This window comes from Hylaeus anthracinus, unplaced genomic scaffold (assembly GCF_026225885.1).
Source record: "Hylaeus anthracinus isolate JK02 unplaced genomic scaffold, UHH_iyHylAnth1.0_haploid 11989, whole genome shotgun sequence".
In the NCBI taxonomy this organism is placed as follows: domain Eukaryota; kingdom Metazoa; phylum Arthropoda; class Insecta; order Hymenoptera; family Colletidae; genus Hylaeus; species Hylaeus anthracinus.
In genome coordinates, this window is record NW_026534337.1 from 17,135,652 (window position 1) to 17,163,515 (window position 27,864).

At 48.7% G+C, this 27,864-nt stretch overlaps 1 protein-coding gene across 12 annotated transcripts; it reads right to left on the minus strand.

The window, feature by feature from the left end:
- On the minus strand, positions 1 to 27,557 carry LOC128887594 (proton channel OtopLc). 12 transcript variants are annotated; one of them, XM_054143652.1, is made up of 10 exons: positions 27,253 to 27,557; positions 15,705 to 15,940; positions 14,784 to 14,926; positions 4,359 to 4,689; positions 3,734 to 3,842; positions 3,362 to 3,522; positions 3,114 to 3,270; positions 2,524 to 3,026; positions 2,118 to 2,448; positions 1 to 1,761 (listed from the first exon to the last, which is right to left on the minus strand). In XM_054143652.1, the coding sequence occupies exons 2-10, from the start codon at positions 15,909 to 15,911 to the stop codon at positions 1,067 to 1,069; spliced, it is 2,637 nt and encodes an 878-aa protein (XP_053999627.1). In that variant the 5' UTR covers positions 15,912 to 15,940; positions 27,253 to 27,557; the 3' UTR covers positions 1 to 1,066. The 12 variants fall into 12 exon arrangements, with proteins under 12 accessions (XP_053999627.1, XP_053999629.1, XP_053999623.1 ...); XM_054143654.1 differs by lacking the exon at positions 27,253 to 27,557 and adding an exon at positions 24,791 to 24,990; XM_054143648.1 differs by lacking the exon at positions 27,253 to 27,557 and adding an exon at positions 23,370 to 23,818 and having other exon boundaries at positions 1 to 1,737.
- Positions 27,558 to 27,864: the final 307 nt, after the last annotated feature.

Below are 27,864 nucleotides of genomic sequence, written 5' to 3' on the forward strand. Positions count from 1 at the left end.
CCTATTCGTTCGCTAACGATGCGATTCCTTCGGAAGTCCGTTCATTCTTCGTTTATCCGAGAACGTTTGCAATCGACTTTGTCGTCTTCTCTCTTCTAGCTGCAAATCTTATGGATTCGGAACCGTTGTTCCAACCAGCGGTGAATGTCGTTTGGAATATCCTTGGTAGGAGAGACGTTCGAAAAGAGATGTTTCCACGCTTCGAAGAGCGTTACTTAGAGAATTATTTTCAACGATGTTCTCGATGCACGATGGGGCAAAGGTACATATATAATATATAAAAGTAGAAAATTTGGCGGCAGTATATAAAGATCGTAAAAGGTGAGTAAACGCGGTGAAAGGAAATGGGCCCTGTTTTTTGCGAATTGGTGTATCGCACGTATAATATCGCGTCGAATCTTTCGTCGTAGCGACGCATGAACGTTTGCTTCGTGTCACCTCGATTCGATGATTCTTGTTTCTCGGTGATTGTAAATCCGACCTGTTCCCTCCCAATTCGTGCTCTCTCGTCTCAATTACCGATCAGGGAAGCAACGTCCAAGCTGCTCTAAGCAAAGAGAACCGAGAACCAAACAGAAAGCGTGTAAAAAAAAAAAAAATGAAGAAGGACAAAACGACGCTTCGTGATTCTCTCTGGCTTCGCGTTTGTCATCGCGAATACCTTCGACTTGGTGGACGCAAGTTCGATACCTGCGTCTTCCCGATCTCTCCTCGACGAGAACCCATCGGATCAACCCGTCTTCGTTGTCGATCGTGTCGTTTGCAAACTCGATCGTGATCTCTCGAGTGTCCTGGTTCGGACGCTTCGTAAGAACGTGCAAACTGGCCCGGAATTCTCCTACGATCCTCGAACGATCTTCGGATCCTCCTCTTACCTGTTGGTATCCTCTATTCGGTGTCGCGTTCGACAGAGATTCGAGATCGATTCCAAGTCGATCGCGTAGCCGAGGAATGTTCGAGTCGTCGAGAGGAAACCTCGGTCCCGTCGTTCGATCTCTGTCGATTCTGTTCGCGACGATCAATCCGGACCATTGATCCCGACGAAAGGTTGGCCGATGTTGATCGTCTACTCGAGGCGCGCCTTGTAGCTGGTCTTCCATATCTCCGCGAACGTGACCGCGCTATGGAACCTATGAAAGATGCACAGCGGCAGAGTAACCCTCTGCACGATAGCCCAAGCGAGGAATCCGTAGAAATCGAGTTGCACCGGGTTCGCCATCACTTTCTGAGACTCGAACGTGTAGATCACCCACATGGTCAGGTTGCAGATCAGCAGGAAAGTGACCACCTGTCGACCTGGCTTGCTGCGATCGTGCTCCGGCAGGTGGACCCTCCTGCGGGACACGTCCGCGATGAACAGCATCTGAAGGATCACCTGTGCGACCGACAAGAGTCCGGTCAGCATCACCAGCAGGTTGGGTTCGTGGGTGAACGCCGCCAACGAGCCAGCGATCACGCTAAACACCGCGTAGACGAACAGTCCGAACCCAGACACGCGGAGCAAGATGTCGTTCAGGTCGCTCTGCTCTTCCGCCTTGAATTTCAAGCTCTGTACTCGGATGAAGCCGACGATTATGGCCACGATCGATAGCACCATCAGCACGCAATGGGACACGTCCGCCAGGTAAATAGCGACGAGACCGAAGTCTGGATGATGGATCAGCACGAAGAAGAGAATCAGGCATATCAGAGAGCCGACCAACAGCAGCAGGCCGAAGAACAGTCCTTTGCTCGCTCCTACACAGTCCACCCTTGTGTGACCTAGTTTTCGCGTTGAGAGCAGTTTTTAGTGATAATTTCCGATCAACGCGTCGAGTGCTACTCGAAGCTGCCGTACCGTTCGTTCGCAAACATATTCGATATCCTTGAGGGTTCGATTCGATAGGTTTGAGGGCGTGGTTCGCGTAAATGAAATCACGAGTGAAACTAGACAGGGATTCGAACCATCTACCGATACTGTACGATATCGCGACTAGCGAGGACTACGATTCAAAGTTTCACGGCAATTTAAATTAAAAAATGTAAACCTTTTGGATCTACGAGCACGTGCAATTCTGCGGATAACCGTTCGACGCGTAGACAATGCTGCAAATTTATAGACGCGAACGAATAATTACCTGCGTGGGCCAAAGCAACGGCTCTACGAGACAGCATGGCCTCGAGACGTCGTTCCAGATCGGCCTCCACCTGATGGGGCCAACGCGGGTGTCGCCCGATGTGTTTCCACATCACGTAAATCACCGCTGCCCCGATCAGGCTGTACTCGATGATGAACGGGAACAGATACGGTTCCGCGTCTTGAACGATGGTTCCCATGATGTTGACACGGCCGCACGAATTCGATGCGATCTCCTCGTCCGTCAAGGCTGCCGCGATGCCTCCAAAGTGCGGGCTGTTCCAGAAGTCGCTGCTGTTGGTGCGATTGCTCGCGTCGAGCAGTTGCTGCACCTGTGTCGCGACAAAAGTACGATTGTTTTAGAGAAACCAGGTTCTAGGTTCAAACGAAAACTGTGAATTTCGTACCTCCTCTTGGCTGTCCATCTGCGGAGCATCGAACTGTTCCAAGAAGAAAGACGAGAACATTTTCAAAGGTGTGGTGGTAGCGGCGGTAGTGGTAGAAGTGGTGGTAGTGGTGGTAGCGGTGGTAGTCGGAGTGGTCCGTTCCTCGGTGGTCGTTTTCGGAATCAACGAGGTTAAGAGAGTGGACAAAGTGGTTGCCGTTGTTGCGGTTAAATTGGGCAAGGGTGTCGAGGTGGTGGTGGTGGAGGTGGTGGTAGTCGTTGTAGACGGAGGGATCCAGTCGGTCGTAGTTGTCGTCGTCGGCGTCGTAACGGCCCTCGCGATCGCTCTCGATGTCGTTCTCATCAGTCGACCAAACGAGGCGGCGGTCGTGCTTGTAACTATCGAAGCAGGTGAAGTTGACGACCTCGTGGCGGTCAATGGAGCTTCGCGTAAAAGAGACAGATCCCGAGGCGCCGTTCCCAATATGGCTGCAGCGTTTCGCATAGAGTGTTGCTTGATGCTCTCTGGGATACGAGATACAGACGTTAAACAAATAAATACAAAAGAAAGTAACAACTAGCGCAAGTTCCTTTTCCTTGCGATAAACTAACCGAGTATGCCTGCTTCGAACTGTCCCATTTTCTGATGGTGCTTCGTGATCTCTTTGATGCTCTCCAATACGAGGGTGCGGATCCAGACGCAAAGATTAGTTGCGACAACGTGCATCAGGCCGAAACGCGCAATCACTTTGAAGCGGTGAATGTTTAGCTAGGAAACGAAACCAAATCGAACCAAACCTTTTAAAAATCTTTTCTCAAGATGATCGCTGCCTTGAACGCTAGCTAATCGAATTACCTACCCTTGAGTTCATGAAGATAAAGTACATTTGCATAAAGGTGAAGATCATCTGTAGAACCGGATTGACTCCTTGGAGTATCTGGTAACACGGTGAAGTCGGTGGTACCTCGAAGAAGGTACCGAACTCTAAACCGTTGTAGACCATGGTACCCAAGCCGAAAGCTGACGGAGAAATACGAAAGAAGGTTTGAAAAGAGAGAACATGGTTGCAACGATTAAGGACGAGTAAATAAATTACAGGGAGCAAAACGTACATGCTCGAAAAGGATAAAATGGAAAAACATATAATACAATAATTAACGATAAATTAAAAGGTACGTTTATATATCAACGTTAGGTTAAACGTGAATAATAAATCGGGACAAAGTCTCACCTATTGCCCCGATTCTCAAGAAGAAACTTCCATGGCTCTGATCGTTTTGCGAAGTTTTTCGCTTTCGCAAAGCTCGAGTGGCCACTCCAGCCTCGACATCGGCCGCATCCTGAATCAGTTTTTTCCTTTTCAACCTCGTCGTTAATTTCCGACAGTGCTCAAAGACCGTCGGGTCGTCAAATTACACGAGTCGGGACTAATTTCGTAATTACCGCTTCGACGTCGAAAAGCCGAGTAAACTTTAACAAGGACTAAACTGCCGAGTTTCGAACGACTTTTGATACGCCCTCGACGAGGACACGAGCTAACCCATTTGCCTCAGCGCCGAAAGCGTCTCTTTTAACATCGCATCATCGGCATCGGGCTCGATACTCGCTCGCACCGAAATACACATCGCGTAAAATGGAGTATCGTCGTGGCCACGAAAATCGTTCGCGAATACAAAATTAGTAACCGTCCGAGATATCTATAATTATTAAGGGGATCTTCTCGCTTTTGCGCCTCGAAAAGTAGATCGCTTCTGAGAATTTTGTTTAACGGGAAAAAGATAAATCGGATCATTTTATAATAATTACAGCGTCCGATGTATTTTGATCACGGTGTAAGAAAGGAGATTACAACGAACCTGGTACTCTTTCTTGGCCTTGGCGGCCTTCTGCTCTTTGTCCTTCTTGTCTTTCTTCTTGTTCTTGTCTTTGGGCTCTTTGGGCGGTTTTGGCGGCCGCGGAGGCGGCGGCGGCGAATCGCTTCCTCTGGCGCAGCAAGCGCTTTCTTGCAGTAGGAAGCAGAAGACGTACAGGAGGAACAAGATGCTAACCCCGTACAAATACGTGAAGAAACCCTCGTAGTAGTAGAGCGGCAACTTGTGCGTGACCACCTCGCTTATCACGTAAGCGATGCACACCACCACCAGCAGCTTCGCGTAGATGAAACTCATGATAATGAACAGCGACGTCCTGCAAGTCGAAAGAAAAAGAATATAAACCGACGCAAACGGCTCTCGCGAATTCGAATCTTTAAAGGGTAACATCGCTGTAATCCTTGTCGATAATTTTGATTACGCAGGGCCGCGAAGTCTTCGTTCCTAGCTTCCTCGCCGTTCTCGCAGTCTCGGCTGACCAATCATCTGGCCGTTTAAAATTTTTTGACAAGAATTCTAGTTTCTCACCGTGTCTTTCGAACTATTTGTACCCTACTGCCGTGTCTGAGCAGCCCCTCGACTCTGTTCGCGTTGTTCTCCATGATCGGCACAATTTCCACATCCATCGCTAGTGTTCGCGGAGACGAATTCCACGTGTTTACACTCGGAAACTATCGGTGACTCTACCGTTCCGTTCTCCGGTACTGGAATGTACCTATTCGAATCGTTTCAACATTTGCTCGTAGGCAATTCGTTTAATTCGTTCGCAGACACGAGAATAGATCGGACCGCGACGGCGTCGTGTCGGGATTATTCACGAGCGTCGACTGGCTGCCGCTGGACACAGTTCTCGATCCACCAGGATTCTATTTTTGATGTCGAACCGCGAGCAAGGGAACTCGTCGATTTTTCACAGTTTCCACCGCGGTGTTCTCTCGATCTCTCTTCTCGCTAATTTAAATCGGTGGTAGTCGCCGCGGAACACTGAACGAGAAACGTTGATTCGAATCCGTCGATGCCGCGTCGAGGAGACCGTCGGCGTAGCGACGCGATGGTCGTTAACGCTTCGACGTTTCTCGAACGAACTCTGCTCTTCCTGTTCGTCGGCTGTGCTTTTTCTCGTTAAAGGTTAGGTCTCGGAATCGATAATTTACGGTAGGCGAAGGGGAAGCAGAGCTCTGTGCGTTGGCCCGATCTCGTCTCGGCAATTAATCGCAAGAGAGAGACCGGATATATTTCTCTATCGATGGAACGGAACAAGACGAGGACGACGCCGACGAGCGTGCAACAACGAGGGAAACGGGAGGAAAAAATGTTCCGAAATCCGCTAGAGCGACGTTCGCGTTGCAATTGCAGCCGCGTTGCGACGTCTGGCACCGGGGATATCAGGGGCTCGGCGGCCGTACGGTGCATCTTCGTCGAGAAGGGCTTAACCACCCTTTGTCACGCTGGCATTTCAGGGGTTGGGGCGCAGACTTTATTGTTTTCCGCACGAGCCTGTACACTCTTGTCAGGTATTTTTTCTTCTTCGATAATTATCGGCCCTGGACAAAGGATATTTAGCGTGACGCTAGCAGAAATTCGATTTTTCTTCGCGTTGGTATCTTTTGTATCGTGACCGTTGATATTTCGACGACTTCCTATTGTCTCTCAGTTGTCTTTTTCATAACTTCTAGATCACCTTCGCCTACCGTAATCGATGCACTTTTGTGTACGTTTCTAGACGAAAGAAGAAATACGTTTATCGCGTCTCGGTACAGGCGCCAAAGGGCTTGAAAACGGAGAAATGAAATTTGCTCGCGTGCGAGTTGTTTTTCGCGACATACGGTCCATTGGCGCGCAAGACCGTGCCAGTACCGATTACCGAAAACAACAATTTCATTTCGCAGAAACTGGTTTTCATTTAGTTGCTAACCGCGTCCACCTCGGAGAACCAGTTCTTCGCGTTAATCGCGTCGTCGAATTAGAAAGCGCGAGCTTTCGCTATCCGCGTTATCGAGTCGATATGTCGATACTCGTACGTCTTTCGAATCATCGCAAAGTCTTTTTCAAACCGTTTCCCCATAAAATATGATTGCCATCGGTGTCGGGCGTAACGCGCGAGGCGGCTAGCGATACGCTGCATGAACAGCCCGAGGGACGAAAAGTTTCTGCAAGTTGTCGCAGCGATGGGAAAGAACCAAGCGGTGTCCCAGCATGGCCTTTTTTTTTCTCCACTTTTGAAGGAGAAAAGCGGCCAGAAGTGGAAACAGCGTCGGGTAGCACAGACTCCGAGCGAACCAGGTTGCTGGTCGATATCTCGAAGTACCTACTTCCAGCCGCTGGTCTTTCTCTCTGTACCTCGCCCTCTCGACTCACCCCCGCCTCATCTGTATTCTCCCGTCGAATTTCGCTCTCCCCGTCGCATCCAATCACGGCGTATTCTTCGCACGAGCCTAGAGATCGTTCTCGCGGTTTCCGGACGTATCTATTGTTTTCTCTTTAACTCTTGTGCTGCTTAATTTTCACGATCAAGATGAAACGTATTCGAAAAAGATCGGGAATAAATAATTACTTCTTGGTAATGCATCAGGTCCATGCATCGCGTTGCGTTGCACAGTTCGTTCGACGAGAATTCTCGGACAACGCTTTAACGTTATTTTCGGCAACGACGTTGTCACGGATCGTTTCTTAGCGTTTCGCGTTCCTCGTTTGACGAAGGTATGTGCAGTCGCGTTCACGAGGCCCGTAACACTGTCTTGTTTCAGCGTCTAGACTCTAGACCGACGTCGACGAAGCTTCGCCTTCGGTCCGTGTTAATGCAATTGCGACTGCGACTGTGTAATTTGAGAAGGTATTGCTTGGCCGTTCTGCGTGCACAGACCGCTCGCGCCGTATCACTGTCATACTTTGCCACTCGATCGATATTAATAAATTACAAAGCACGGGAAAACTAGTTGGCGTGTTACGGTGCTACCGATGCAGATATCTTTTTTTTCTTCAAAGTATTTATATTTTTAATAATCAATACGATATTTGAATCGAGTGAAATAATCGGCAAGATTTGTTCTAACGCGAGCATTCCACGACATCGTAATAACAAGACTTCGTTCGAAAGGAGGATCCTCGTTACGTTTCGCGCTTCTTTTATGCGCGTTCGTCAATTTCCATGAAAAAGGTGTCGTCGCGCCCTAGGGTTAACGCTCGACGGGCTCTCTCCTCGACGCTCGATATATCGAAGATAAACCACACCGTCCCTTCTCGACTCGAAATACGTTCACGCTCCACTTCCTCGATTCTTTCTCGAGAATGATTTCCATTCGTTCGTGGACACAGACTCGGTCGGTTAGTTATTTCTTTCAACGCGGGGTAGTAGTTGGTGTACGTGCGCGAGTGCATAACTCGGGGCCGCGTGTAATGCACAGTAGACGCAAGACGCGGTTCATAGCCAGCGCGTCGCAACTAACGAAGCGCGTCGCGAATAGAAACGCAGACGAGACGATTCCACCCCTCGCTTCCGTTCCCCGACAAACGTAAAAGATATCCCGTGAAAAAAAAGGCGTAACGGTCACGAGGACGATAAATGTCGTCTATTTATTTCTACCTCCCCATAATTACCGTTGATCGGTCGAAACCATAGTTTGCTATTTGTTTATTGATTCGCGGGATGTATCCGAAATTGACGACCTCTGTTGTTACCCTGTCGTACAAACCAAACGCAAATCGTTAGGCTTTCGTAAAGTTTTCCGCTGGAGTACGGATACGTAGAAACCAGACTCGAAGCTAAAAGTATTTCCGCGCGCATTCGAATTTCATTTTATACCCTCGATGTATCTTTTAATATCCTGCATTACGAAACAAGCGTTTTCATTCCCTTGGAGCTATTGAAACGCTTCTCGCGTCTCGTTTATCATAGCGGCGCGTAACGCGCGTCGTTTTCGAGCAGACGGTTCGATGTTCCTCGTCTCTCGCTTCTTTCCTCTGGCGGCGGGCGTATGCGTTGAAAAGCGTGACTGTGATAAATGCAACCTGCTATACGGAAAAGACGGCACTAGATGAACCGCGACTGGAAATCGTTACGCGCGTCTACTCGACCGGTTTCCGAGCGGAAGTCGCGCAACAGACGTCCGTTTTCAGATGCGTCAGATGTTCGAATCCGGATCGCTTTCCACCGTAAAAGACATCTCGACATCGCGCGGCGCTCGTTTCACTATTCAACGACGAAATGTCGAAATCCGCCAGCTATAGTCAGAGGTGGACGAAATTCTAATTTTGTACAACAAATAAAAGACTGACAACCTGTTATCCGCTACTCGTTGAATAAAAATTACAATTTCGATTATATCCAATTTACAATTACAAATTTAATTTTATTTTCTTATGTATCATTCGAATAAACGTGGTTCGTAGACACCGTGTATCCATCGTGAAAAAAGCGGTCGAAGAGGAATTCGCGGAACAACGACCCGGTTACCCCGCGATTAGTATTTACGTTTCTCTAATTACATCCAAAAACACCGCTGGCTCCCATTGTCCTCTAGTTTGTTCTCGGCAATACAAAAGCGGAAAGTCGGAACTTGAGTGCGCCCCTAAGCTGTAACCGGTTCGTTAGCGCGCAGATTACGTAGCAGTTCCGGTCAAGTGGAGTCTTGACCTACTCCCATTTCTCCGGGTGTACTCGCCGTCTCGCGTAACGTTTGATATTCGGGACCTTTGATTATCGATGCGCGAATCATATATCGAGAATACGAGAATACTAGAATGAAAGAAGAAAGGGTACCGTATCCTCGAGGTGCTAGGTTTACTACCGCTCTTACTTTTTTGCTGGGGTGGACCGCACGTTCTTCAGCTCCATCTCTTTATTGGCCGCATTGTTCTTCTCGGCGTTGTCCTGCACGTTCGGTGGTGAATTTTGCGGATTCAAAGGCCTGGTCACAGGAAGCGTCGCCGTGTTGTCCACCGCGGCAGCCTCGACCTCCACCGTGGCGACCTTGCAATCACCGCCACCCACCATCGCGGATTCCTTGTCTTCTCGCAACGGGCCCTAACGATCGGCAAAAGACACGACTGGGACTCGCACCCGAAAAACTAGCGCGCGATTATCGACGAGTGGCGCGACCGAACAGTCTCGATTACGCCACGACCGCCATTTTGGCGAACGTCTGAAACAACCTTCGACGTTCCAACGAAATTACGAGCGAGTTCGATCCTCCCTTTCGAAACTATTCTTCGCGTTGCGAGAACGGTTTTACCGTCGAGAAGAATTTCAAAGTAGTCGAGCAGACTCGAAGACACCGCTTTCGAAAATGAGGGCAGGAGTCTAAACTCTCTCCCGAATTGTTGCTCTCTGTTTATTCGATTCCGCGGATCACGCCTGCGCGTTCGTTCCTACGGGTTTTTTGTTCGCCGAGGAGCGCGCACGAAGCGCAGCTAATTCTGCGCTTTCGATGGAATTCGCGTTTCCGTCTACCTCGTCTGGTGAAGAATCTAAGGTTTGGAAGGAGCATAGGACTTGAACGGGTCACCGAGAACTCGTTATCGATACACTTGGATCGTTCTCCACCGAAACATTCGTTTCGAGTCTCCGAATGCTACCGATTCGCGCAAACAGCGCGATTATACGCAACGAAACACGCGGCGCAGTTTTCTGCTTGATGGAAAATTTGTCGAGAAAGGGACACCCCGGTCAGGTTTCAGGATTCGACTTTGCCCGAATCGAGCGTCGAGCATGCCATCAATGGAAGACGAAGGGTAAGCGCAAGATAGTCGATCCGAACGGAAGAACGAGACAAGAGTTAGCTACTGTTGTGGGAAAGGAGAATAGCGAGAGAAACGAAGCTGGGCCAACCCCAAAGGTTTTCTCTCTCTCTGTGATCCCGCGCACTTGGTCGAACGAGCTAATGGAAAATTCCGTGCACACGACCGAACCTGAGCCCTGGGAGGATCGAGCACTCTCGCTTCGGTGACTGATGACGACCACGACCACGACCACGATCACGACCACGACCACGACCACGACCACGACGGGCGATGGGCGACGCGCGGCTGCGATCACCAGCCAAGTGCGATGCACACCCCGACGAACGTCGTACCCAGTGTGCCAACGAACGGACCAACGAACCGACCAGTATACGCGACCAAGAAAGTGCTCACCTGCTAGCAGAGGCGGTTGCCCGAAGGTTCTCGCGGTGACTGCACTCAGGGTTCGGCGGAAAAGGGTGTGAAGCGTAGAAACGGAGAAGGGATAGAGGATGGAAGGTCGGTGAGAGAAAAGGGAAGTCTAGGGGACGAGAGGAGAGGGGACCAACGGAGACACACGGAGAGGAGACGGGAGCAGAGAAAGAGAGAGGGAGAGAACGCGTAGACCGGTGGAACCAGGAGAGGGACAGAGACACCGAAAGGGAGTCTACCTTACGGTGGCGACCGTAGGCGTCCACAACCGACGAGGGTTAATCCGCGAGGAATGGATCAGAGCGACGGACGGACGGACGGACAGGCAGAGGCCGAGTGAGACGGACTATGTTATCGGAGCACGACGAAATGGGGGTAGAATCACGATCGCCGCCCCCAGCATCCCGGAGACTGAGGCTGGCCGGGAGGTCTCTTCCCGGGCAGCGGCAGCTTCTTGCACAAGCGCATTGCGGTCCACGGTTTTCACTCTATATCGTCCCGACGTGCTCTCTTCAGCTGTCCCTTTCTCGCTTCCGGGCCCCCTTTTTCACCGCCGGGATCTTGCCTCTCCTTCTTACGATCCTTTCCGCGACGCGTCGCGTCTTTTTCACCCCTTTTCACGCGCGACGCTCTTCTTCGAGCTTTCCCCCAAGCCCCGCCTGTGGTCTCGCGCAACGGGGACGTGCAACGAGAATCCTCCACCATGATTCCTCTCGGCTGGTCTACCTCGGCCGGGATCTCCCTTTATCCCAACGGAATCTCGCGTCGTGTCATGAATTTTTTCTACTCGTACCCTCCGTGTCCCCGTTTTCGTTCCTTTTAATTTCCACCCGTAACCGCGGGGAACTCTCGATGACTCCTGTTCCTGTCCTGGCGTCGTTTTCTCGATTACTCGTACGCGGATTATCCAACCGCGACTCGCTCAATTTCATTCGCGAATCTATTTTCCCGATCGCGGCCACTGGGTTTCCGGATCAGTCCTCCTCTCTTCCATTTCGTTTACCAAACGTTTGCGTAAAAATTATTCGGTACGATTGTTAGTTTAAGCGAGGATTTTCATCTGTGAATATGCTGAAAATATTGTACAAAAACGAGAGGAGAGCAGCGGAAGTCGCGACGAAAGTTGTTCATCTCGCAAGAGACACTGTACTCTCCGCCGCTCTCGACCGCTCATTCAGCACTCCCCGATGATGAACGGCGAATAAATATTCAGGTAACGTCCTCTTTCCATTTATATCCTACGATCTCGGGTTATTTAAATATCCTTTCGTATCTATTTTCAGCGTCCCGGACATCGTGGATGCTCAAGACGCGGCATCGATGCATTCACGTGCCGCCTTTGTGCGAGGTCCTCGACGCAACTGGGGTGCAGTTACCGTCTACGGTTAGCTAGAATCGGTGAAGCACCCTTTCCCGGTAACTCGTTCCGCGTCGTCTCGCGGAACCTCCGAATCCGTCTTTTTTGTCTACGCGAATTTAATCGTGATAAACGCGATTCCTCGCGAGTGGTACCTGATCTATTCGCGAGGGAATCGCGGGTCCTACGACTACCTATCGCGTTTCCGTACCATTTCTCCGTCATCTTTCGGAACACCTCTTTTATCGGTGTCATCTATCCTCCAACACGGGATTCTTTTCGATTCCACGAAGGAGAGGCTCCGATTCTTCGAACGAGAGAGCGTTCTTCGGAAGTTCTAGACTCGGGCCGTCTAGCGCGCACATTCGGCCGTGTTCCCACGGGAGGATCCGGAACGACGGGTGGCAGGAAAGCTGGCTACGGGGTGGTCGTCGAGGGTCGTGGGAGGGGGTGCTCTGTCGTTCTGCGACCCACTGACCCGCTCGATAACGCTAGCACCGAGGTCGGTAACCTTACCCTACCACAAAATTCTCGAACGTACGGTGCTTTTCGAATCGACTGATTGGAATCGACCCTTGATTACGATCAGAATCGTAGATTATCTGTGTTCCCCAACCCCTCTCCTCGAAGATTACCGATGCTTTGCGTTCTCCGATCATCTCTCGTCCCCGTTACGAGGAATCTGCGCGTCCCATACGAGTAGAAGTTCCATTGTCTCCTCTGTTCTGTTTTCTATATTATATTACTCTCTCTCTCTCTCTCTCTCTCTCTAGCAGTCACGCGTAACGTTTAAATACGAGCAACCACTATGCAAGTTCCATAGATTTCAAGCTGAAGCAAGAGAATTAGCTGATTTTATTTCGTGGCAAAGAATTCCCCTCGAACATTCGTGAAAACTGCATTTACGAGTCGATTCCATGCCGCGTGTAGCGAATGGATGTCCAGGGTTGTTTTTCCGAGTCGAGGTCGTCGACCGTTTGGCAGCTCGATGATCGAGACACTTGGCAAGCGTCCACCGAATCTACCGCGTCGAGCTCAATTATAGTTTACCGCTCCAACCTTTTTTTCTCTATCCGAAAAATTTTTACTTTTCGTCTTCGCGTGTCGGGTGCGGTTACGCTAGCCAAAGAAACTGAGGGCTACGATAAATCTACGATTATTTCGGTAACCAGCTCCAATGATAGCGATGCAAAGTGTCACGCTATAGGGACACATTTTTTCCAAGTTTCGAAGGGAGGACGAAACACGGGTCACGGAAGATCGTTGAAGGAAGAATAACTAGCATCGATCGCGTTCCCGACGATGATTTGGATCGAGTCATCGATACGGCGCAATATCGGTGCTCCCAGCGTTTTTTTGCGTGTTGTAATATCGCGTTGCAAGGATTGCGACAAGCCAGACTCACGCACAACGAGTATTGATTTCGAGTTCTAGCTGGCAGTGCTGCCACGATTCCGCGCCTCCAGAACTAAACACTGGACGAGAGCTTGGGGAAAGATCAGTAAAAACAGGTACCTTGAATTTTTTGAGAAATTTCACTCGAAATGGACCTTTGAATAGTTCAGTTTCGAATATTCCAAGAACTCGTATCTCTAAAACACGTACGACGTTTAACTTTGAATTAATTCAACGCTATCGTTCAGCGTTAATTTGATTTAAATCGACGTCTCTTATTCCCGACTTTCTACTTGTCAATAATTCACGGCGGTAACTCACGGTGCTAGGAATACGGACACGTCAGAAACGGTGACCAATGGAGATAGAAATAGTTGAAGTATGTGTCGGAAAAATTACGTCTAGGTGTTCTTTCTATTGGCGTAATTGTCGCTAACGCATAAATAAATCATGGTTTTTCTAAACGATATCACTGATTGAAAAACGGTCATTTTTGTATTTTGTCTACAAGTATGTGTTTTTATATAAAATGGTTTCGGGTGACGTAAACATTCCTTCGAACGGCGTTCGCTGATCATTTCTGTTCGTGAACGTCGCGTCGTTACAGCCCTTCCCGATGCCCAAAATAAACGTTTCGCTTTGCACGTGGATACGGTTCGCAACACGCAGATGCCTACGACCTGTACCACGAGACTATGTTTGCGCGTCCGTCAGATGACGACATCGTAAAACGTAAAACTGACTTCGGTGAATCGACTCGATGGTTATTTTAGGCCTCTTAAAGGCTACCACGAGCTCTTTCGCGAGAAGTGGAGGAAGCTCTCCGAGCACACGCGTCACGATAACCAACTTCCACGTGGCAGCAAGTCCTACGTCGTCATCGGTTGCGATTTGGTTCGCATTATGCCGGTCGATTGTGAATCGCGTTTAACCTCGATATTATATCATTTCCATATACTTTTTCTTTCCTTCGACGCGTTTGTTTACGCAACGTTCTATTCTTAACGAGCCGGTAAGAAGACGAATTTCCTCGACGTTTAAAATGGAGAAAACTATCGTTGTCAAAGAATCATTTCGCATCGTATGGCCAATTTCGTTCGGATTAAAGTATGTCATGGTACAGCACAACCGAAAATAGCGGCAAGGTGGAAGTTTAATTCGTCGGTTTAATATCGAGCAATACTTTCGTTTGAAACCTGTAACCTCGTTACGACATATCCATTTCTTCTTCTGCCTTCTGCGTCTGCGCGTCTCTTTTCGTCGCGTCCTATTTTTATTGAGGCGTAAACGCCTTCGTGTACACCAAAGAGTGAAACAAAGAGAACGAGGCGCGCGTTTATGCAAACCGTGCGGCATTCACAGCGATTGCTGGGCGTAAAACCGAGGCGTATAAAAGCAATTAGACAACATCCGCGAAGAATCCTCCGCGCGCGACGAGACGCGGAAAGGCCATCATAAAGACCGTCATTCCGAGGATCTTAAGAATGCACTCGTAAGAATGTACTCACTTTGCGTTCTTTGGCAGCGAGCCAGTGGCAGGGCCTGTGTGCGCAGGGGCGAGGCAGAGAGGCGGATTATTCGCGTTCTGAGGCACCAGAGGCTGTCTCGCGTGCGCCGGCGACGTGTGCGAGCCATATCCGTCGGAATTCAGCTAAAAGCAATAAATTAAAGACTTTAGAGTTATGGCCCACCGAGGAAAGAAATTTCGGCTGGGTAGAGGTTCGGAATATTGGCCTGGGGGAGAAAAAAATGTACCATTTTTCCTTTTCCGGATAGCTCGATTCGTCCGAAAGCTCATTCGACGCAAGAAATATTAGAGTTCGAATCCCGTTTCGATAATCTAACCGTCTCGTTCTTTCCTCCCTAAAACTTACTTCTAACTTGGAAAGTTTCGTGAAAGAAGTCGCGAACCACCGAGGATAGTTGTAGAAACTTACAAGGACCGTCCATCGAACGACGAAACAAAAAAAAAAAACATGTTGCATATTTCCAATGGATGGGGAAGATTTCTTCTTGCAAGGATCGATCGCGAATCATTGGCCGTCGATTGTGGTAAAACTTTACGCAAACGTTCGATCGATCGAATCTAATAAAATTAGTCTAAAAACCACGGTTCGAACATTTCTACAAAGTCTCGGATAAAAATCGATGTTAACGATTCGCGATATTCCCTTGTTGGACTCGATTTTAAGGGATCGAAACTGCTCCTCGAAAGTTGAAAACTTTATGGACGTTCCTTGTTAGTCGATCGGTAGCTCCTGGCAACCAAGCGTGGCAATTTCAAAGAATTTCTAACTTGGCGCACTCTTAATCCAGTTGCCACAAGCAGAGAGTGATTATTGCAAAAACAGCGAATAAAGTTAGAGCAAGTTAATCGCGCAAACGTCGAGTTACACGAAATCGAAGATCTCCGCGAGGATGTAATGTACCTTGACGACCGTGCCGATTAGCGAGTCTGGCGGCATTTCCGGTGGGTCAGGTATCACTCCGGGGTTGGTGTGAGCAGGATAATCGTTGTGCAGATTGGGCTCCTTGACAGGAGTGCCGTCGAGCCTCTCCATGTCTAGGCTGTCCGTCGGTGTTGGTTGCGAGAGCAAGCGCTCCTTCATCTCGTGTAGGTATGGACACCGCTGCATCTCTTCAGAGTCGCTGATTCTCGGTCGATCTGCAAAGCGACGAAAAAAAGATTAGTCCAGCGTTTTTCAAATTTTTTGGTTCGTGGTACTCTTCTCCTTTATCCTTGTCGCTCTTACAAGGAGTCGTGAAATTATACGAATACGTGATTTTTGTGATATTTTTGTTCGTATTGCGTAGCAACGCGAGAGATTTGCTTGCAAAACAAACGAGCTGGATCGTTTCTATCAAAGTTCGACGACCAATTACACAAAGAGGCAACTTGTGCCGTGGTCGTCTTTCGCGAACGATGAGTTTAATTACGGTTCGTGAATAATGCATCCAACTATCAATCGACTGGGTCCCCGTTTCCCTGCGCCGTAGATTCAGAGTTCGATCGATGCTCTCGAAATCGAGTAGCCGGCTACTTGGTCACCCAGTGTCCGGGAGATTCGGATCGAGCAACAGAGGAAGGCTTCAGCGTTCTCAAGCCTCCGCCCACCCTTTTCGGATTACGATCTTTTCGTCTTGTCGGGTCTTATCGAACATGTCGCCGTATTTACCGAGATTGCGCAGGTTTTCCAACATGGTTCTCTCGCCTTCGTAGACACTGTTGATAGTAACTTTGCACGTACGTACACTACAAAACCGTCTATCTATCGGTGTATTTTATATCGATATGGTGGATGTAATTGGACGTAATCGGTTAAGTTGTATTCGGTTGCAAGACATGCGAGATGTGTGGTGTACGTCGAAAGAAAGGGAAGGTTTCCTGCTTTTCCTCGCAAGTGTTGTCCTGTGGTTCCTGGAAATCAGCCAGCAACGTTCGAAGGTTAATTTAACCGATGGTCCGATGCACGATTGTCCAAGAATTCCAAGCTACGGTGTCGACTGCGATAAAATAATTTTAATAGCACGATGGTTCTTCGCGTTCTCTGTTTTCTCGATTAGTCGATAAGACGTAGCGATCGTAATTTCATCTTTGTCGCCAACTGATCAAATACGTAGCACACGTTCTCCAACTTACTCGACGAAAAGCTCGAGCAAACCGAGGTCAAAGCTCCTCTCAATCGGCCGAGAAACATTCAAACGATCTTGATCCTGTGAAATCGAGGACTACTTGTATGACAGAGATGGGCAGAATTCCACTCGACTAATGAGTAACCGTTTCGGATGGTCGTACGAGTCGAAAGTTGTTGATCCTCAGTTTGAACATTTCTATCTAGTTAAGAACTTGGACCATCTCTGTCGGCTAGCGATCGCGCGGTACGTTTAGGCCGAGCAACGATAGCGTAAACTCGATCGAATCGGCACTACTGGTTCAAGGGGAAGCAGTCCCATCCTCGTCGAGTCGCGGCTCGCTCTCTCTCCGTGGCAGAGATCGCCAAACATGGCGCTACGACTGGCGAACGATCGGACCGCTAAGTCACGTGCGTTCATCTTTCCGCGCGGACACGCTTCGAGGAACTTGACGAGAACGAGACGGGAAAGCGAATGAGAGGCTCGAAGACACGGCGAAGCCTGTTCGAGTTTTTTTTTAAGAGACCTGGACGACGCCGACGGACGCACCATCGAAGCAGGACCAAGTAGTACGATGCAGGACTCGGAGACAGAGACAGATCCTGTATTTGCGTTTCATTTGACCTAATGATCGAACTATCGATGCTTTTCTCTGGTGTCGACGTGACAATTTACTCTGAAAATGTTGTAACATCAATGCTGCCATTACAGTGATCACGCGATGTGTTTTGATAGAGGGTTACACGTGTTTTTTCTGTAAACTAAACATGCACGCTTTGACGCATGGGTGGTACATGGTCGGAGATCTAAACCTTGTGCCTCAAACATTTCATTCGCGCAGCGAATATATAAATAAAGATCGACCGATACGCAAAACAGGATTGGCAAAGAGATCTGTGCAGCGAGCAAACGCGCTAAACAGAAGAAAGTGGATATCGATTTGGAATGAAATTTTTATTTTCGTTTGCTGCTCGAATTACTGGTCATGCATATGGAGCGTTTCCGCGGTGAAAAGCCCATCGATTCTCGAACGCGAGACTAAATAGGTCATTCGACGCAGCGCGAGTAATTAGCGGGAGTATCGTGTTTACGTAAGAATGACTTGTTGTACGTTTTCCCGTTACGAACAGTCGACGAATCGGATTTCTCAGTTATCTCGTTTTCACGGAAAGGTGTCGATTGTCGCGAGGTATCGAGTGATTAACTGGGTCAGTCGTCGGGACACGGTTGATTTCTATAATTCAACTGTCCGGTTTGGGTATGTTCAACGCGCAGTTCTTTTGATCTTTATATGCGTAAAGAAGATTTCATTCTTTTCGTTATACGAGAAATGATTTTTAAATTGTCATGGTAACAAAATTCAGACTTTAATTGGTTTTCATATTTTTCACTCGATAAACGAAATCGATCGACGAATAGAAAACGATGCGTAACGAAGCCTTCGTCGTCGAAATATGTCGGGAATAATAATTGTTACTTTTTAAATAGCACAGCAGCGGAGTCGATGCACTTCAATTTTCCGTTGCTCTATATTTACTTTACGGTTCTCGCAGCAGCGTTTTCACAAGGGACAAATTATCGACCATCGAACGCTGTTGCGCGTAAAGTTAACGGCAACGGATATTTATAACGGTGGAGAACCGATGACACCGACGCGTATAATAAAGAAACCAACGAAGTTGCGTTGCGTGATACATCTCTGAAAAATACAATGTTCTGCTACGAAATTGCTGTCGTGTAACATGAGAGCAGACGGAACACAGCGCTGCCGTGCTTTTCCAAAGGATATTCTTTCTCAGGATATCAGTTTAACCGAAATTCTGACACGGCGGAACCTTTATTTTCAGACCGAACCGCGAACGTTAGTCTCGATCGTGTAGCGAAGTTACACTGTCGCAAGCTCGCGGTATAAATTACGACTTGGAGCTACGGCTTTAGAATCGTTTCAAGCGCGCCTTATTTTCCGAACGATTTGCGCCTGCTGCTGCTACATCTGTTTTCGTTTGCGTAGATTTAACACCGTTTCGAAGAAACGCTTACGCGAGCCTAGTCGGTTGCGAATTAGTGCCGATTTCGTCACGAGTATTTTAGGTTTCGCGACAAATCTAACTTTTCGCGGTGACTTCAGCGAATTGATAATTTCGTTTTAAATTTGTACGTCCAAGTAGTCGAGTTTATTGTTCGTATTGTTTGTTACTTTAGTCCCGTGAACACAAAGTTATAGGTACATTTTTTCAAAGATGAAATTTCTACGATTCTCCGTCGTCCGATTAGAGTAAGAATGCGTCCTCGAGCTTCCTCCGAGAGGAGAGAAAATTGCAGTCGCGAAACAAGAACCGACTACTCGAGAGAAAACGGTACGGATTAAAGGGCGTAAGGTAGCGAGTATAGTTCCCAACCTTTCTCGAGTCACGATTGCAACTCGACTCTGCGAAGAGACGAGCGAGTACGGGAAAGCAATGACAGAAGGGTGGCAATGACCGGTCGCATCGCAAATACACTGAAGCGTCTTCGGGGTGCGACAAAGGAGTCTTCGGAAACTCTTAGCGGCTCGTGTCTCAAAGTTGACACTATTCGTAATAGAAAAAAAACGCAGTGAGCGCGACGAAAAGACGGAAGGGCGTGCAACAACGAAATACACCTCGGATGATCGATCCGTCTGTTCCCGGAGAAATTGAAGAGGTGGCGTGACTCGTATCGCGAACACGGACCACTTCTGAACCCGATGGCGAGTTCGTGCGAGGGGGAATTCAACAAGTGCAGGAACGGTTTAACGGACTAATCATCTCTGCCGAGGACGAAGAGAGAGAGAGAGAGAGAGCGCAGCGCGAGAAACCACGGTATAATCAACAGGCCGCGAGTGACTTGAAATTCGAAGAGAATTTTACAACGGTCGGTTGGGTTCTAACGGTTAGTACTGTCCAAGGTTTTCAGTTGTGCGGAGTAACGTGCCGCAATTTTTTTTTTGTTTTTTTTTTTCTTTTTTTGACAAAGAAACGCAAACAGTACCAACCGCAGACCACGAGCTTACGATGTTAAGGGATGTTCGGATGTTCCAATGTTTAGGGGATGATGAATGGTCTACTCGGGTATACACAGAAAATAATCCTAAAATCCTTGGTGTTTTACCTGTGTGCGCGAGAGGCTGATACAGGATTCTAACGCGAACTCGCCGGCAGCTAGTTTGTTCCGCGATAACTGACCTATCCGAACGCGGGTCCGGGTGACGCCGCGGCGTCGCGGTGCCCACTGCGAGCTCACGTTCCATTCGCTCTCTCTGGAGACGCGCTCGCGGGCCGTGCTGGTTGCCTCCTATTCTTGCACATCGCCGGCTATATATTTAGAAATCTGCGTGGATCGCCAGCGTCGCAGAGCTTTAGTCACGATTCTCGAGCCGACTATCGCACTGTCACCGCGGATTTGTCTCCACCCTGAATCCTCCCCCCTTTTGTATGCCGCGCACTGTGTCCTCGTTCCGCCTCCTCCTCCGAGTTCGGATCTTTTTTCTTGCGCGATTCGTTTCTCGTCTCCGGTTCGTTCTCGTTTACAGCCGTGTCGTTCTATTCGCGTGTCACGCAGCCCGAGAACGGACACGTGCGCGCACGTGTGCGGGCCTGAGGTGATGTGACACGTGCGAGCCAGCTCGGCAAATGTGGAATTATTTCTGCCTTTTGCCGAGCGTACCCCCAACCTGCCTCTTCCCACGCTACCTTGCTTCCCCCTACCTTCGTACCTGACTTCGAACGACGCTTGCTCCGCTCGCGAGCCCGACGACGGCGTCGACGCCGATACACCGGCCCGCCGACCGTCGGCGTCGACCGCTTGCTCCTAGAGCGCTCACCGTTCCGCCATTTCGCGCGATTCACCGATCGTTTTTCGAGATCTCGCCTTGTCAGCGAACGCAGGAAGCTCTAACCCCTACCCCTCTCGCGTTCAACATCGATCCAGCCCGCCGCTAATGGAACCCTGGATAGGGAACTTAATTTACTCCTCTGTCGCTTTTCAGCCCTGCGAACAATTCGCGTGCGAGATGAGTATCTGTTTCCCGCGCTCCTTTTGTTTCTCGCTCCGTCTCGCGACCGTCTCGTTGCTTTCGCTTTTCGTTTCTTTCTCTGCTCGAATCGCACGATCTCGAGTCCAACTCGATCGTCGTTTGTTTCGATCGTAAAGCGAGTTTCCTTCGAACGAAACGTTTTCGATTATTCCTCCCATAATTCGAAACGAACTTTTAACAAAATTTCGAATCGTTCTCACTGTTTGCTTTTTATTTTTATTTAGCCGACTCTTTAATTTTGCGTGCATGTTCGCAGCCACGAATCACGGATTCGCGATACGTCCCGTAATAGTCGTTCCTTTCAACGTGGCTTTCATGTTATTTCGGTCACTGGCAGCCCTTTCCTCGGATTTACTTCATCGCTAGGCCGAAAGCTGGTAAGGAATTAAATTCCAGATTAAGTAACCAGCCATCGATCGAGCTTCGGCTAATAGATTCTCGATTGTAAAACCACTATCGAGACGGGATTGTCGAGTCTCGATCCGAGTTATCGTGCTCCCGTTGGACTTCTAGAGACGTCGCCAATTGTCGTATCGCCGAACGGCTAAAGAACTCTACTGAAATCTCTAATACCGCACCCTCGCCGTGCCTAATTAATTTCTTTCGTTGATTTCTATCCGTCGACCTTCCTCCTCTCCCTCTCCTTCGCGACATCCTAGAATTAGCATCGAATTGATTGCAGTTCGTGGAACCTCTTCAACCGGTCTCGAAATCCCCCTTTTCCCGGTTTATTAATATTCGGTTTATCGCGATTTCTTTGAATGTTTTGTTTCCAGCTCGATAGTTGTTTGCTCCTCGTCACAGCCCTCGGCTCGAAACAGGGACAATTCGATTCAGTTTTCCATCCGCGACATCTCTCTCTCTCTCTCTCTCTCTCTCTCTTCGTCTTTTATCGAATATCTCTCGTTTGGATGAAGATTCAAGTTTCGAGCGAGCCAAAAGTCCCGGATAAGCTCTTCCATGTCGCGGATTTATAACGAATTAACGAGTTCGAAAGCTCGCGGATAGTTCGTTTTTATCTCGCGAAGCTTCCGCGAGTGATTTTAAATGCGTCCGAGCGTTGCATTATGCTCGGCCTCGACAGAGGTTGTATCTTGTTTGAGTCTTGCCGTAGCGCGATAACAAATCGCGAGTGAAAGTTTCGTTGTTCAATCGCGCTCGGCATTGTAGGTTAAACTCGGAGCGTGCACTTGGCGATTGCCGCGCGAACAAGTCAAGACTAGGGCGTCGAGGGGAACTCGTCGCGTATGTAATTAAAAATGTTCACAGGAGAGTTTTTAACTCCATTTGTTCGACGTTCGTTGAAATCCTATTTCCTAAACTTTCCTTCGATTCGCGAACTCTGGTATTATCCGTTTAGTAGAGAGCAACGTCACTCTTTGGAGAACCGTAGAATATTTTCAACGCGAATGATCGCGATGTCCAAGTGTCTTGTATAAAAAATAAAAACAACAACAACAACAACAAACTTGTATATTTTCAGAACAACTTTTGAAATCCATAAAATATTCAAATGTAATCTTTCGAGGTTGTAATCGAAGAAGCTCTGGCTCAAACGAAACGAAGTTGGTCCGCTCGGGGTCCACTCGTACGTACGCGGTATCACGTGATGTCATAGGAGCAACATGTATCGCGGAAAGAGATCTGAATGGGCAGAGTCCACGAGGACGCGGAGGTACGGATAGTACAAGGTTTCCAAAACGAAAACACAACGAGGTTATCGCGCCGGCTCCGCCCACACTTGCGCTGTCGAATCTGATCGATACGGCTGATTTGGTCGATATTCTCGAAATAATCGAACGATCTTCGAACGTTCCGTGCTTTTCGGGGATCGCGTTCCCCACCCGATCCATCGAAATGCTTAAGGTTTCGTCGGATAACACTGTTTATGCCCGAGTTACCTGTTGTCGTCGATGAAAACTACGAACGCCGGCCGCGCCGGATTACTCTTCGCTCTCGATTCTTGCAATTTCTTCGTGTACTCGAATCCCTCGACGAACAGAACGCGTTTGCTGACTTACTTGGGGCGGAAAAGAGGGTGTTGCACGGTGGCATATAGGTTAGGATCGAAATAGGTTAGGACGCGCCACCCTCCGAGCGCCCACATTAACCCCCCGAACCAGACATTTTGAATCCATCTCTACCGTAATCGTAAAAACTTGGTTGGAAAATATCACAGGAAGGCTACAATCACTGATGAAATTTGCTCGGTACGAAGCGACGAGGGAAACCGAGTTTACAGCTAACTTCCGACCAATCTATTCCTCCTTATCGAAGGGCCTCGTCGAATCGTGTTCCATCCCCTGTGTTTCCCCTTGTGTAGGTATAGAGGGCCGAAGGTTGCGCCTACGAGAATCGAGAGGGCAACGCGGAGAAGCTTGTCTAAGGTCGATCGAGTGAGGCTTACGGTGCTCGCAGTCCTGTCGGTGGAGAGCGTCGTTCCAGGACAAGGATGCCTGGAAAGCTGCAGTGGCAAGGTTCACGGCTTCGACGAAGCGGCACGCGGCGTCACAACAACAATCGGAGGCCGGAAGTCGGCGGCGGTGGATCGATTCTGCCGGCGCGGCGAGGCGGTCGGTCGTGGACCTCGAAAAAGCGACACGCCGAGGTGCTGCCGCGGCACTCGCCACGAAACACGGCCAGACTGCATGGCGACCACCTGTGAGCTTCCTACCGGCGCCGGCGTCGCGACGCCCACGTATCCGTGCCCGTGCCCGTGCCTGTGCCCGTGTGCCGTCCATCGACCCATCGGCGACCCTCTCGCATCGCGCTCCCTTCGAGATTACCGTGGCATCGCGCGACGAATGCCCGGGACCGATCACCGATCGTCTCAACGAACCATTCGTAAGCTCGATAATTTTATTATATTTTCGATGATATAATAATACACAACAGAATCAACGTTTTTCGTTTCGCAAAAGCGTTCAACTTTTTTTCCGATTGCGAATCTAGTCCACCTTTGTTCGCAGAACTACGTTTTCTAGAATCGAATCGTTTCAATGCGAAAATTATCGAAATATACCATTCGTGTCTACTTTGACGATACACCGTTACATCTTTTATCGGTTTCATTCGTTTCGCGGTACGGTCGTTTCGGTAATGGCCGCAAATTCGGGCCTTCGAGGAGACTGATATTGTAATGGCGGTATCGCGCTCGGAAGATAGTAATCGCAGCAATTACGTTGATTACAACCGCCATTGTTCTTTCCGTCCGATATTATCCGCTGTTCGCGTTTCTCGGTATTTTCAAGCATTCCACGAAGCGGCGAGTGCGCAGCAGTTTAAAAAAAAAAAAAAATATGAGAGGAGTTTGACGGAGAAACTAGGTCGTTGGGATGATGTACTGCAAGCTTGAACAACGCGTCGAGTTCCCGTGGACTGCGTTCGTTCGATAGTCTAGCAATCGAACGTTTCGACTTTGCGGAAAACTATCCAAGCTGAAACGGGAGACGTCACCCGACCGGTTGCAACGTTCTTCTTTGCGAGAAAAATACTATTACGACGGCTCCATTACCGTCATTTTATACTTCGTTAGATACAGTTCTGTCGCTTACACGAATACAAGCCCACCGAGCTTTCGCTAGACCGTGTAAAATGTTGCGATTCGGAAACAATGCCGGAGAAATCGGTAAATGAAACTCTTGCCACTCTTTGTTAATTTCAAACAATGAAATGAACGATCGTTTTCGATGCGTAAGCATTTCAACTGAAATCCGACGTAAGAACGGATTTCAAAACAAAAACAAATTGTATCGATACGAAACGCGTTATGCGCAAACATTTCCATGTTTCCCATACCTTTTAACGTAAGTTTTTCCGATGTCTTACCTCCATAATGAATCCCAAACTTGTTTGCTAAACAAGGAAATTCACTGGATACGAACTGTATCGAACACTAAATCACTGATGTTTCCGCGAATAGCTCTAAATAATTCTTAATCAATTTATCGGCGTATACGTCGCGGAGCGCGCGAAACTTTCTCGTAGCCTTAATTGTCAGCCTCGTGGCGCGGCATTCGCATCGCGATTGCTCGCTCGCACGCGAATAATCGTGGTTTTATGATCGGCCCCCGATACCTGGCTCCTTTCTCCTTCTCTTCGACACTCGGTCACTTCTCGGTTTGCGAACCTACGAAATTCCCCCTTCCAGATCGCTATTTGGCGTTACTTGTCGCATGTTTCGAATTACGTCTGCTCGGATATCTACGATGAGTGTTAGAAAGCGAGACGAACGACTCGTTACGATGGGAATTGAAATTTACACGATGGTAAAGACCAATGGTAGCAACGGATCGATGGTACTTGTACCGACAGCGCTACCACGATCTCTTTATTAGTCCCGTGAACGTGATACGTCTGTTTCTGCCGAGAGTTTGCGACACTTTCGCCTGAAAATGCTCTCCTCTTTGGCAGGAAACGCGGTTCTCCCTCGAGTCGGTCTGGAAATTCTTTGCTTTTGATGGCTTTAATCTCGAACGGCACAGAGTTCTTACGCGCGAAGAAATTCTTTGATGTTTGGCTGGCGATACCGTGAGTATCGTTGACTCGCGCACTCCCACTCGAAACACGAGAAATGTTGCACCAATGCGCGTAGATCGATGTAACTCCGACCAGGATGACGCGTAACAACCGGCGATCGGAATACAAGATCGTTAGTTCACATTTAGAGGATCTCGCGATTTATACAAATTGTTTCATTTCCGCTGTACGCGAATATTTTACGATCCCTTCGACGGGGAGGAATGATACGTAGGAACAAGGGTACGTTCTCGCCGAGGTCGAGCATCCCTTCCCATTTTCCATTTTCAGCCCCTCGTCCACGGTCTCCCCCGATCCCGAAGGCGCGGTTCAATGCCACGACCCTGTATACAGGGTATATAATTCAACAGTCTCCTTAAATGCACAAGTTTCTCTACGGTAAATGGACAGTAACATGATCCGGGATCGGATATCTCGATGAGACAATGCTAATCCGACCATCAAACTTTTTTTTATTATTAGACGACTACACATGTGCACCGTATTCGATCGAGTTTGTGATTTTTATTTGTCGGACCTTGACTCGATTTTTGGGTCGTGTAAGCATAAATCGTGATCGGGCTGTAAAATAATCCTCGGTCTATCGGAATTGGCGATATGTATGTAGTCTCATACTAGTTCCGCGGAAATATCATCTCATCGATGAAGAGATAGATCGTGTAAGAAGTATCGAAGAGCGTCTGAATAACGGATGTTAATTAACGCGAATCCGCTTGTCGCATTCGCCTATCGATTAGCTAAACCGTTAGCCTGTAATCGAACGATATTGCGCGAGTAAATAGCTTTAGCTCCAACGTTATTATCCTGGCTGTTATGTATGCCGGTACCTGATGCGTTCGTTACACGCGACCGACCTCCTTGGAAATCGATAAAGCTCGCGTGGAAATTGTTTTGCTGAAAAGTCATTGACCGCGAAAGCGTCGCGAGGCTGGAAATCGGCGTTCTTTATCGCGCCAGTTTCGACGCGCACGCGAAACCGATCCACGGCCAGACCATGATTTCTGTAATTGGCCATGATCGCGTTCGCTCCGAGATAATCGCGCGCCCGAGTTCGTCCCAAAGTTTCGTTAATTTCATCGATATTCGTGGAGTTTATCGTCTTGCTCGAACGAGGGTTATCTTAATCGGAGGTGGGCAAAAGTTGATTCGAATAACAGATGCCGAATCAAAACACCAAGCAGCGATTTAATCACATTTTATCGTTTCGATTGTTTCGAAAGAATCGCGATCCGCTGGGACGCTGCAACACACTAGTTTGAGAATCATTGTCTCATAGTTCTGCATCGTTAGATGGCAGAGCGCGGGAAAAACGGCCGAACGCGGTCAGTTGTTTTTTACGAAGTAAATTACATCATTACGCGTCTTAATAGTAAACAGCAAAAGTAGACAATGTAACGCTCGTACCCCATGCAGTGCTATATTTTCTCAATGAAAAGAAAAATACCAAGTACCTATTCTGATGGTTAAAAACTGATCGTCGATAATTGGAATATTTATCCTACTCCGAAATGGTCTCGATCTCAACGTTTGTAATGTTTCGACGAACATTTAAAGCTAGCCACGCTTGCGAAGCGTCGATCTTGCTCGAAACGTGCCGCTCCGAGTACTCGATAAGTAAACATTGGCAAGATTTGCTTTTCCAGGAAACTGGTTAATCGCGAGCAAAGGACACGACAGACGTATTCGAGGGAGCGAAAAGCTTACCCGAAAAAAACCACTCGACACGCACTTAGGCGTCTAAGCGTACTCACCCGTCCATTAACCGACGACGATACTGCGGTGGAACGCCATGGGTCGTCGATGGTGGTCCTCCGAAGCGTTGAGTCTAGTTTTTGGTACTCCGGTTCGAAACGGAACGGTTTTCTCGCTATGGATTCCACGGATATCGTCTTGGATCCGTTCACCGCAGTTCCACGTTGTCACGCCTCCGAGTTCCTCGATTATTTAGTTGGAGCAACGTGCTTCCTCTGCGGCGTTCGACGAATGTAAACAAGGTGTTCGGAGCTTGCGCTCTATCCGGGAGCTTCGCCGCGAACCACGCCGACCTTTCTGCCCGCACACGCGACTTCTGCGTTCCCCTCTTTCTCTATCCTCTTCGCCGATATTTTCCCTCCCCGTCGACCGCACTGTTCGTTGTCCGTCTTTGTCGCGCGCCCCGTCGACCGTCTTTTTCCCTTCAAAAGAAAAAGGCTCCCCCGTTCAGAGCCTGTTACAGTGTAAGTACGGTCCGTGGCTCGACAAGTTCGGTCGCTTTTACCGAGGTCGCTTCGTTCCCGTACAACGATCCATGGTGCTATAATGGCGTCGCAACGGCTATGGGGGTTGCCGCGCGCGAAGCCACCCCCATGCACGATGGGGAAGCG

Coding starts and splice junctions, on each gene's coding strand:
- LOC128887594 (XM_054143646.1), bottom strand. CDS start 23,703: ATGGACGGCACACGGGCACAGGCACGGGCACGGGCACGGATACGTGGG. Junction 14,927..15,704: donor TAATCGGCACGGTCGTCAAG/GTACATTACATC, acceptor TATTGCTTTTAG/CTGAATTCCGACGGATATGG. Junction 3,271..3,361: donor TTATCTTCATGAACTCAAGG/GTAGGTAATTCG, acceptor TTCGTTTCCTAG/CTAAACATTCACCGCTTCAA.